The sequence below is a fragment of the Thunnus maccoyii genome, chromosome 4 (genome assembly GCF_910596095.1).
Source record: "Thunnus maccoyii chromosome 4, fThuMac1.1, whole genome shotgun sequence".
Lineage (NCBI taxonomy): Eukaryota > Metazoa > Chordata > Actinopteri > Scombriformes > Scombridae > Thunnus > Thunnus maccoyii.
Genome location: NC_056536.1, coordinates 14,169,407 through 14,182,073, shown reverse-complemented (window position 1 = coordinate 14,182,073; position 12,667 = coordinate 14,169,407). Strand labels below are relative to the sequence as shown.

The window sequence follows — 12,667 nt, the reverse complement described above, 5'->3', positions numbered from 1 at the left end:
GATGATGATTTGGTAAACAGAATATACATTTTGCATTAAGTTTGTTTTGCTTATATATTCCATTTTTTGTTAATTCCAGTATCATATTTAAACTCAAAATTAATCCAGATTAGGACAATGCAGAGATGAGCTGGACCACTCATAAATTTTGTACAAGTAAATTAATGAATGCAACAAATGTTCTAAAATCACTCGTACGTACATTTTAAGAACAAATCTGTTTGTACGAGTGCTTCTTGCATTAGGCCCATTGATCTGTATAAAACTCATTAGCAGCTCCTGATGAAAAAAAACCTCTAATACACTGGCCTCATTAATACATATTAATGGGGCAACAATCAAGGATCAATTCCTTATCCTCTTAATTATATTTCATTGGCTGAGGCAAGAGGATGCTGTCAGTGTCTTGAGGGTGTTCAAATAATCTGTTATTAATATGGACAGTCTGGGCTTTTGTTGTGAACTTGGCTCAGGGCAAATTAATATCTGGCTGTATTATGAATACTTACAGCCGCAGCCGTATTATTTTGGTCCAAACTGAATATTTCCCAAATCTGTAAAATATCCCATCACACATGTCGGAAATGAATCTAAATAAAAGAATGTTTTAAAAGGAATCATATTGATAAAACACACCGAGTGAACAACGAGTGTCGTACTGACTGGTGTGAGGTGTATTTCGCTACGTACTGTCTTCCAGGATGGTGATGACACAACTGTCATACAAGCACAAGTGGTCACTAAGTGGTTTGAATGCTAATGACAACGATGCTATCCGCGCACCATGACCTTCTCCATAACCACCACCACCAGTCTTTGTGAGGCATCGCGGAGTGGCATCTAAAACATTTTCCATTGCCATTGTTAAAAAAACACAAGCACCCAGATCATCACTCAAGAGTCGTCGTGTCAGGAGCGATTATCATTGACCTTCACCGCTACAAGAGGAGCGGAGTGAAACAGGCCCGCAAATACCGCCGTGCAAAATTATTGAGCTACTATCAGTGGCTAATTTTACATGATTGCAACAATGTGTCTACTGCCAATAACACAAATAGTCGCTACTGCTGCGAGTACGATCATAAAAGTCCACATATGCAGCCGCAATCATAATCAAACTGACAGCACAGTCACACTGGCATCATCATTACCATCATAGTTAAATGAGTTATTATTCACATTTTTGTCCTCACATAATAATTGCATTTTTGGAGCACATGTAAATGCAATTGTTTTCTCACCTTGTAGTATTTAGTCATGCAGATAGTTTGGATTTATTTACCCAGGTTATTTCTGCCACCACCTCAAAAAGAAATGAGGTTCGGTGGAATATTGTTTTTTGGTGTTTGCAGCTTATAAGAATGACATTTATAAAAATTCAGCGGTGACATCTCTTCAGAACAACACGGAACAATTTCCTTGAAAGAAAGCAGTTCCAGCGAAAAATGCTGACAGCAGTCGTGGGGATTATTATGAGTAACAGCAACACTCTTACTGAAAAGACGTCTTTTCAGAAAGAGGGTCTGTGGTGAAAGTAAAAACAACCAGAACCATTTACACGACTGCTTGAGGTAAGTAAGAACAGACCCTTTAAGGTGACCACAGTCTGTATGTTGGAAGGTACATATACTGATGCATGCTCAGTGAGGTGCTGCACATTGTTTGGAGGTGTTCTTGTGTCCTTTATGGGTCACAGGTAAAGGTGGCATGGTTTCCAAACAGGATGGCTGGCTGCTAGATTGGAAAATAATATTCTGATCAACACGTGACCGACCTCATTTTGCTGAAAGTCTGTGATAAAGCAAAACTATTTGCCCTCAGTGACTGGTTTTCTATCTAGCTTCATGCTTTGCCGCCCACCATTTGAAGCCATTCGATCCAAGGAATGAGACACCCATGACAGCTGCAGTGAGCAGGAAGTGTAAATAATGCACAATGTGAGTCACAGACAAGTTTCTCTTCAGTCAATACTAGGCCAATCCATTTCCATGGCCTTGACGTTGCTTCTACTTGAGAAAACCTTATTTCCACTTAGCCCTCAGCCATTTGGGAAAGGAGTGCCTATTAATGCCATTTGCCTGGAAGATCTTCAACATGCCAAACCGAATCACTGGTGGGTATCTGTACAAGATAAAGATATGGATCCAACCTTTTCAAATGTTGACACCAAAATCATCCCTCACCTCATTTGACATTTAACATATTTGCGTAGTGTCAATTTGCTTGGCTATTTGGCGTATTGATCAAAGCCAGAAACACTCCTCCTCTCACTCTGCACGCTATGCAAACCCTCCACTCCCCAAAACATATAATAAAAGTTGTCCTATTTTGTTTTACCCGACGTAACTCTTGACAATTGTGTCTCTCTGGAGCTATACATACTGCATGAGTGAGCACAGACAGGCATCTGAACATCCAACTGTCAAGCACATTGCAACAATATTGAAAATTGGCCATTAAAAAAAGAGAGAAGGAGGAAAAAAAGAAAACACACATCTTAAAAATTCATAGCTGGCATTCATACAATTTCGGACAATTTTGTCAAGTTCTGTACTTCCAAAAGCATCTCTGAATGCAATATAAAAGAAAAATAAGCCTCTTCTATTTGGGGTAATCAAATGGCTGATACTACAAATAAACAAGACATAAAAACTGTGGACTCTTTGATGACACCCAGAATGATTTTCATGAGATTGTGGGCATTTTAGGTTCAGTGCAATCACCAGCTGAAACAAAACCCATTTGAGTTTAAAAGCCTAAGTGAACATTATAAGCCCAGAAAGTGGTACATTCATATAATGTCTCGAAAAAACATCTTTTATAGGATACATTTTCCTTTATTTCTTGCAATGCAGCTTGTTTGGTAACACAGAGTCCTGACATCTTCTTATCGTGGGTTGTTTTGTAGCTGCGTCTATCATCCACTTTACAGTCGAGACAGTTTTTTTTCCTTTTATTTCTCCTTTTTTAAAAGGGGAACCCAAAAACAACCCTGGCTGCAAGCCTCGCTTTAATTAGTGACTGCAGAGCAGAGAGGAGGCTTTCTTACCTTTCACAATCAATACAGCCACGGCTGACAGGCTCTCCACATCCGTGTCCACCACGCAGATATATTTGCCATCATGGTAAAGCTGAATGTTCCTGATCATCAGATCTCCTGCTGTTCTCTACCAAGGAGGAAAGAAAGCTTTATGTAGCATGAAAGATAACAGACCTTGTGACAGCTTATTAAAAAATCTAGTGAAGCATATATAAGGTGCAGTAAATAGCGGTGCCAAAAACATTTGCAGCTATTTAGCGAGGACTTTGCAGGGAAAAACAAAGCCTGTTTCTTTAAAAAAAAAAGATATTATATATGTATTTTACACACATCTCTTGACAGCTCTTGCAGTCAGAGCCATAAAGGCAAAACTTAATAAGACAGAACCTCACATACAGCGGTCCAAGATGAGCTCAGATGAAAAGAATTCATAAAAATTTTATGCAGTGAATTGAGTTTTTGTGTTTGACGTGGCCTCGGCTATTTCACTTGCTTTTTTGCAGAGGTCATCACCATGGCCTTCAAGACCTGTTGCGAGGAACTACACAAATAAGCTATTACTATTGAGTTAAACAGGCAGTTTTTGCTTGATTGGAGAAGGAAAAAAGGCCCCCTAGATTCTCATCTGAGAGGACACCCATAAGCAGCAAACAGTAAATTAGTGGTGAAATCGTTCTCCTGGCATTGGCAGGGAAATGTGGCAGTGGAGCCAACATGGTTTAATTATGGAAATTAAATTCCTTGAAGCAGCAAAGTTAAGTTGATAATCTCTTTAGACTGGGGACATCCAAGCATTTCTGGGGAAGGAGTCTCTTTTCAGATAAGAACATTGTCAGTCAAACACACACAGGAAGAATGGCTAATCTCGAAGGGTGTGAGGGTGTTCTGGAAGTGTTTTGTCATTTGGGGCTCTGCCATGCTTTCATTCCTTTTAAAGACACCTCTAATGATGTGTATCCTCTTTCTGTTATGAAGAGCTGTGCAGCAGGCTATGTCAAAGAAGGGTTTGAAAAGAATTCAAGACCAACCAAAGTATTAATGTCTCCTGGTCATTCCTTCAGTTAACAAAAAAAATCAGTTGGCTTCAAAGCATTTGTCTACCGTGCTCTTTATAACGTTCAGTTGAAATCTTTAACTTTGACTGACAAACTACCTTTATTGACTTCATTACAGCCTACCTAAGTCGGGTCCATCAGCCTCTTAACATCCCTTTAACATTGATAGTTTCAATGTGGTTGTTTTATTTGAATTTTTTATTATTTTATTTGCTTGCTGTATGATTTGTCCTAAAGTAAAGTGTACTGGGACCATGCTGCATGGTGATTCTGCACTTTAAATAAAAGAGACTGATTGATTAAAAAATAGATTACTTCAGAAGGCTGAGCTTGAGTAGAGGAAGCGTATCCAAAAAGACGATAACCTGTCACAATGGCTGAGCAACTAACACTCTACCGACATGATGATTTTTATAAAGGAAGTGTATTTTGACATAATAACCACCATGTTTCTATTCACAAAAATACAATTGGAAGCTTAGAGTGACTGAATGATCAAATAGCACATCCTTCTAAAGATTTTCACATACACGCAGCTTATTATGCCTCTGAGAAGATTTGGAAGTATTGCGAAAAAAAAAAAGATGGTCTCACACCAATTGCAGCAATACTAACCACGGTAAATCTCCAAGAAATACCATGATGTCAAACCACAAGCTGTCTCTTTTAACTAATGGCAGGAATGAAGTGAAGCAAGATGGGAAAAGGTGCCAACTGCCCATTCGCACGTTCTAAAGACGTATGACTGCAGGTCACTCACCCCACCCACTAGCTCAAAGTGACCGTCCCCCTTGGCGATGAGCTGTCCGTTGAAGGCCCAGGAGAAAGAAACGTCAAGGACGGGGTCACTAATGACCTGACAGGGTAACACGATGCTCTCGCCCACAATGATCTCCATGTCCACTGGCCCCTGGATGATTCTGGTTGGATCTGCACCCCCGCACACCAAGAAAAAACACATTGTGAGCAGGAGTCACTTTTGACAGGGCTGCAGCCAATATCACACAGAACATGAAACATTTCATTACAAGGAGATGAGCAGTGCTTTGTCGATTGTCTGAAAAAGGAAGCACACTCATGATATGACAATTGCTGGAACACATGAGCAGGCTCTGTAATACAGTAAGAAGAGAAGTATTATCTACATAAAGAGAGGTCTCATGAAAGTCTTAGTGGAATAATGTGATAACATGCAGCCTGCCACGACTAAAACGGCCTAATACAGGCTGACACGGCAAGAATAATCTTCTGAAATCCTGATAGCAATTACAATACAATGAGAATCAGATAAAACTTCATGTAATAGACTGCTCTGTGCACCCAGAACAAAATGAGGGGCACTGCTTCAAAGTCTGCTATAGCAATCATTTGGTTAAGTCTGCTGTGCTTCAAAAGTCAAGATAATGAATCTGCTGGAATCAAATAAAGAAGGTACAACAAAGAAGAAGAAGATTTGCACCGTCACATCTTACCTTATATTGACTGTTGAGGGATTAAAAAAAAAAAATCACAAGTTAAGAGTGTCCTCGCAGTTCTTAAGCTAGTAATAATCAATGTCTGGGTCGTGGCTCTGTGTCGCTGACTGCATTATGGCCTTGAAAAATACTCCAGCAATTTAAAATAAATAACTGGCCTTGGCAGTTACAGCGGCAGAAAATAGCATTCAGCACATTAATAAAAACAATAAGAATCCTGGAGAACACTCAACTATCACGCACGCCACTGGAAACACGCTTGTGACAATAACGGTGTCTGTAACACCTCCTCACTAACACTTTCATTGCTTCCACTCAGGGCACTTTCATTTGTTGCAGTAAATTGGTTGTTTCAACTGCTTTGAGGAATACAATGACAGAGTATTTTCTCAAACACCTCCCAAGTGCATTAGTGCAACTGCTGCGAAAATGCAGCCAGCCAAAACAACTCCACAACATTAAACTGAGAGATAAGAGTTTGTTCCATTTGCAGTTGAGTTTTTTTGGTAACCCCCTCAAATAAATAAATAAATAAATAAATAAAAAAGGCTGTTACTTAATTATGCAGAAACTCTATGCAAAGTCGCTCGAGCATAGAGACTTCCCAAAGTTTTGACACACTCCTTAAAAGCAAAACTTAAAGTTTGTTTATGTTTTCTAGCCGCCAGTTATTGACTTGAGTCCTCGCGGCACAGCAGCTTTCTCTGGTGCTAATCTATACTGAGCAATAAATTGTGCTTACTATGTGGGGTGCACAAACATTCTGCTGTTTATCAGTGGAGCTTACCGGTAACAAGGAGCCTTCCAGTTGTACTAGACATGCCAAATCTATTCCTAGCGAAACATGTATAGCTGCCAGCATCAGACTTGCTCACGTTGGCAAGCCTCAGTGTTCCATCTGGGGAAAGTGTGATCCTATAGGCGAGTATAAGCAAAGACAGCAGTTTACAATCCAACTTCAGAGGACATAGAATCATTTCATCTTTACATAAAAACTGATTTTGGATTAAAAAAATGATAAATTGGTTATGTGTGTGCATTAATATAAATATTTCTGATGCAACACTTTCAACTGAAGAAGTGTTTCAGTTCAGTACCTGTCATTGGTGTGGATAGGCAGGTTTCCTTTCTTCCACAAAATGCTGGCGATAGGATAGGCCTGGGGTTTACACTCTAAAGTCACTGTAGTTCCTGCCTTGGCTTTGAGCAAAGCTCTGAGGACGTTCCCTGTGAAGTCTGGAGGAGAGGCTGATGGGAAACAGTAAACTGACTTTAGTACAAGACTGCAGCAACTCTCACAGGGCATTTGAAGCATGCTTCAGTTTGATCTGTGGAAAATTGTAAAGTAATGGAGGCAGACGTTTTAAACATTTGTAATGGGAGTCAAATAGATATAAAATCGAATCACTGCAGAGGATTTTCATTTCATTTTCTATGTATAAAATGAAGAACAAACAAAAATGTTTTTCAAAAAACTTTTTTCAGTTATTGTTCAACTTTAACATTAAAAGCTCAAACTGTTTCTGGTATTCTGTATCCACCTCCCCATCTTCACCATAATATCAAAGTAAATCAGGATATCATGAAAAGCATTTTTTTAAAAATGTCTTTGACCCCACAAAACCATCCTCGCTGACCCCATTATCCACTAATCCAGACAACCTTTAAGAATGACAGTAAGATGACCTTTAAGACTCTTTGGCAACAATGATTTGAGGATTTAAAGGCGAGATAAATGCCATCCTACCTAAAACCATTAGTTCAGCAGCAAAATATATGACGCCGTGTTTATTCTCAGCCACACACTGGTACATGCCGGCGTCAGACAGTGTCAGCACTGACACTGACAGCACTCCGTCCTCCACATGGATTCTGTCCTGTGAAGAAAAGGATGAAAGAAAGCAATTATTGCTTAAGACTTAAATATAGCTTTTGCTTTGCTCAGCACACTCTGGCAAAGCTTAATAAGCATTGGATTGGGTTAGAGGCATCGTCAACGGGCGCAGATCAAATCAGGATTGTGTTGTAGAGAATGAATCAGTCAGAGCACAAAGCACATTTTCATTTTACAAATACATCCCTGCTTGTTTCACCATTATGTAAACCAGTATTTGTAGTTTGCTGGCTGGTCCTGCTTCCAGGTGCTGGACTCAATTGTTCCTCAATGGATGTTTTCAAGGAAAACTGAGCTCGCAACATTTGTGTCTCTGTGGCTAAACTAAGGGGTCCTGCAATAGCAAGACTAAAGAGTCTACAGTTATGCTAGCAGCTCTGAGGCTGTATTTAGGCACAGTGGTGCTTGGCGCTAATTGCTAATGCTAACATTGCAACATGCTCACAATGACAATGGTAACATGCTGATGTTTAGCAGGTATCATTTTTATCAGGGTCACCATCTTAGTTTAACCAAAAGACTGACATGCATAAAGCCATGCTGCTAGCATGACAAATGACATTTTTTTCCACTTTCATATCTCATATCCATAACACAAAATGCTTCACAACTCTGTATTTTTTTATTCCTGTGAATCCTGTGGGATTAAGCTCTCATATTCGTTCAACATCATTTTAATTAAAGGATATATATTTACCAAACAGCATTCTTATCATAAGCTAAATATATCTGAAACAAAAACTAGATGATATGGCACCTTGAACAGTAAGAATCCTAGTGACAATATTCTTGAGATCAAATTAAACACTGACATTTGAAAAATGTCTTTTTAATAATAATATAAAACAGGTTATATTTGCATTCTTATTCAAATCAGGTATGCCTAGCCCCAAGCATAATTAAATCCTAGAAAGAAAATCTCCACAACATGTTACAGTCAGTCAAGTTCAAAGCTGTGGATCTGAAAATACACAAGCCTACATGTATTTCTCTGGTGGTCTGGAGTAAGGTGCGCTGCTATACACAGTATATTTCACAGTAGATTAAATCCATTGTCCCTAAATCAGGAGGAGCTTAAACATGCACCATGAATAATGAAAAACAACCACTGACTCCATTCGGATGAAATAGAGCAATCTCCTGGGGACTACACTGATCCACTCTCTAAGACTGTGTAATCTGCCAAGGTAGAGCAGAATAAGAGACAGTTACATCCATGTCTCATCACTGGCACACCTCAGCAAGATGTTTACACTCTCCTTTCATCTCACTCTGTTTTGCACGCGGAAAAACAGCAATGTGTTTGACGCTAGGCTCTCTAAAATGAAAAGGATGAGCTGAAGCTGAAGATTAAGTCTTTAAAATGAAACACTGGGGAGGTGGCAGAAGACAGGCAGTAATTTACCTCTGAGAGCAGCTGTTGGCCGTTCTTCAGCCACGTGTAGGAAGGTTTAGGCTTGCCATTGGCTCGACACTCCCAGTATAGTCTCTCCTCTATGGCCAGGGCTGTGTCCTTCATGGTCTGGATCCACTGAGGTTTGGCTGAGGAAACACAAATAGTGAGTCTTTCCTGTGCCCGAGTTTGTCTATGATGCAAAGATCAAACTCCAGCGTGCAAATAGTGACTCTCAAAGTACCAGTAGTCTCTTCAGTCCTACACTAAGAATGAAGTCTGACATTCTTGAATGTTTGGCATCACAAATCATCAAATATCCCTCAAGTGCTGAATTTGATGCAGTAGCTGAAGCACTAGTTGAAGAAGCATCCATGTTTAAGGGAGAAAGGTTCTGTTACTGGCTTCTATGGGTGGAAGATTAGTTTGAAATATAAAATGGTGAACTACCACACTAAGCTGCGTAACATTGGATGTTCAGAGCTGAATGTCAATTCCTTCGAGCGTAAACAGAGTGATCCACGCACATCTTCAGATCAAGTGAAACCTGGAAAAGCAGAGGTGAATTACTATCCAGACTATCCAACAGGACAAACCAAAGACAGCCTAGAGGACGAGAGGCTGGCACTGTTGTCTGAGGTGAACAACTAACAGGTGGTTAAGGAGAAAATGGAAAGGACATTTGCTTACAGGCGGCATGAGGTGATTGAAGACAAGCCTTTCATTGCAGATTTCAAAAGAAAGAGGCCAGCTCTCTTTTCTGAGCATGACATCAGTCGTTATGTATTGTGCCGATAGCTAAATCAGTATTTATTTTTTAAGGGGGTAAGTAAGGCAAATGAAAATTGGAATTATCAACTTATTCTAATGCAAGTTGACCAGAGCACTGTGGCACATTTGTCCAAAATCTGGCCATTTATACTCATAATTTATGGTGGTCATTGGAAATTAAATGGAAATTACCTTAGCTTCCAGGACAATGATAACTTCTGGGAAAAATAATTATTCAGAAAGGGTGTCCTCATCCTGGTGACACTGCATTGGTTTATAGCTCAGAACGACCCACAATACCTGTTTATGTACGACTCTAATGCAATGTTTTAACTAAAATTCATCACATTAAGGAAGTAAAAACACTATTTCATTGATTGGACTGATTCCATTTTTGTTTTCATTAACCCATATTGTGTTGTTGTGGACCACAAAACATTTGTCGATTTTAATACTGTCATTATCATCGCTCCTTCCAGCTGATGAGAGTTTTCCAGCTGCCGGACGAAAAATAAGGAATATCATGGCAGACTTGGACAAAGTGTGTGTTTTTCTAACAAATGTCTGTACATCAAGAACGTTTGTTTTGGTTAGAAATTTTTTTTAGAAGAAGCAAGCATGAAGTTGCATGCTAAAAAATAGGAGCCTGAGCAGTTTGCTTGTGCATCTCTAGTGTTAATTGCTGCACAGTACAATAATATAACCCCTCTTACAAATTTCCCTTGTTCTTTGCTGCAGAATGACGCCATTGAAACAAGAAGAGCCTGTGTACTCAAAGCGCTAATTGTTTACCTCAAAGAAAACCCTGAAACCCTCATTAGGGAGCACCTTCTAACTACTTTGGCCTCTGCTTTCCACAGAATTACTCTCAGGAGACTGAAAATGTGATTACTGTTTGTACTTTTTCTTGCAGTTTCTAAACAAACTAATGTGACCAAAGTCTTCATAATGAAGGAACACGTCACCCGGTGCAACGATGTGGCTCATTGACGTGTTTTTAATAGCTTTTGGACAAGAATGGAGGTCTACGGCACAAAGGAATAAAATATCAGGCTTTGGATACACAAACAATACTTGTTAGTAGATCGATTCATTGTTGGTTTGGCTCCAAACATGAAATCTGTTGACAATAAGAAAAATACAGAAAATTGCAAGACTTATCCTTTAACACAGCCACGCTTCCCTCAGCGCAGATGGAAAGATAACGGCCATGCTTGAATAGTAAAAATCAGTTCCCACTGATATTATTAACAGCAGTTTGTGTACTGCTGTTTGAAGATATCATTTATGGATGGAGATTATGCTGTTTAGTTATTCAAATGTAACTTTTTGTAAAGCCTGTTTCATATCCAACATTGACAACAGATACGAAGATACCAACAGCAGATAATGCCAAAACTAGAAAAGCTACTCCAAATGTAGTCTGGAGGGATAGTAAATGCAGGAAGAGAAATAGGAGAGAAAATGCTTGTCCATTGTGTGTGTGTGTGTGTGTGTGTGTGTGTGTGTGTGTGTGTGATGTTGGTTCTACGAAATCTTGTGATGGAACTGGATGGCAACCACCTCTCAACAAAGGCTGAAGTGCTAAAAAACAAACTGTTTGAAGGAACAATTTAAGACAAGACAAGACATTTCGCAAGTGGAGTGTGGATCATCAAAGACCTTTTTGTGGATGCTCTGAAGCAGCACATAGGAAAGCTTAGAGCAAGGGTTTTATCCCAAATCATCTAACAGAAAAGATATCTTTTTGGATCCACATGTTGAATTGTTATAATTATTATGGCCTTAGTTTCAGATGATTGATGTCTGAATATGTTTTAACAGACTTTCATAATGATCACAAAAAAAGAGAGAATGAGAGTAACAATCAGCGACTATGAGAGAGTGGAGAGAGTATTTTATGTCTTTTAGAGGAGGGCAGAACAAGAGTTTGAAATGGAGAGTGACAGAGAGATGGGTGTGAATGAGAGGACAGTAAGAGATGTATTAGGAGGGTTGTAGCAAAAATATAAGGGTGAGAGAAATAGAATGAAATGTGAGAGCACGGAGCAAGAGTAACAGGCACCAATTTAACATGTGAATTTTAAGTTGCTGTTTGTGATATATTTAGCTTGACATGTTGATTTAAACAAGCAACGCTGTTTCAACAATGTCTGTTCCAAGCTGAATGTGGTGCAAATTTTTCCATTTGTATTTTGTATTGTCAATTTCACCAAACGCTGTACACTGTAGGATTAAAAGTATGCTGTAGATGTTGAGAAATACTTTCTCAGAGCAGTTCTAGGGGTTAACTGAAAGTGTCAATCATATGTTTACCATTTAGAGTCGAACAAGTTCAAGTTTTGAGGTTTTAAACATGTATGACTGTTCAGCTGATGGTTGCCATAAAGTTGAAAGATAAGGCTGGTGATTTTCAATATTTTTCTTATTGTTGACAAATCCCATGAAAAGACAAAAAGGAACAAAGAATTCATTGTATTAACAAGTATTGCTTTTGTCTCCGAAGCCTGATTTATTTGATTACTGAAATTGTTTTTGCTTTGGTGTTTTGACAGGATTTGTTGACAATATGAAGAATATATAGGCTTTTTTCATTGGCACTTATGGCCACGACAAGTCAAACCATAACACGTTAATTTGTTTTTTCCATTCCATAAAGGTGCTGAGCTGCACCAAGTCGCACCCAGAACAGACCATCTTCAAAGTCAAAGTGTGCCCGACCCGCCCCAAGCAGGTTGTTTTGTCATCATTCAGGGACGAACTGGCTAACTTCCGGTTTAGCCCTCCGCTAACTTGAACGGGATAAAATGATTCATGATGCGGCTCTTCTAGACTTTACAAATGTTATCAGACTGAATGGATCAAATCCTGATAGTGAAACGAGTCATTTAATAGGGGTTGTGACGTTAAAAAAAATGTATCCACCGTTTTACAGCCGCACTTTCCGGGGGCTTGAGTGAACAGCGCTAAAGAGAGCGCTGCTTTTAAACGTCATCGACTCAAAACAAGCACATCATCAGTTAAAGACACACCTTCAAA

At 39.3% G+C, this 12,667-nt stretch overlaps 1 protein-coding gene across 3 annotated transcripts in view; it reads right to left on the bottom strand.

Moving 5' to 3' along the window:
* cntn3a.2 (contactin 3a, tandem duplicate 2) overlaps positions 1–12,667 on the bottom strand; it is a 40,863-nt gene that overhangs the window by 17,247 nt on the left and 10,949 nt on the right. For all 3 annotated transcript variants that reach the window (XM_042409770.1, XM_042409771.1, XM_042409773.1), the window contains 6 exons: positions 8,870–9,006; positions 7,318–7,447; positions 6,668–6,818; positions 6,358–6,485; positions 4,856–5,025; positions 3,050–3,167 (listed from right to left, as the gene is read on the bottom strand). In XM_042409770.1, the coding sequence (XP_042265704.1) occupies positions 3,050–3,167; positions 4,856–5,025; positions 6,358–6,485; positions 6,668–6,818; positions 7,318–7,447; positions 8,870–9,006 (834 nt within the window). The remainder of the gene's footprint in view (positions 1–3,049; positions 3,168–4,855; positions 5,026–6,357; positions 6,486–6,667; positions 6,819–7,317; positions 7,448–8,869; positions 9,007–12,667) is intronic.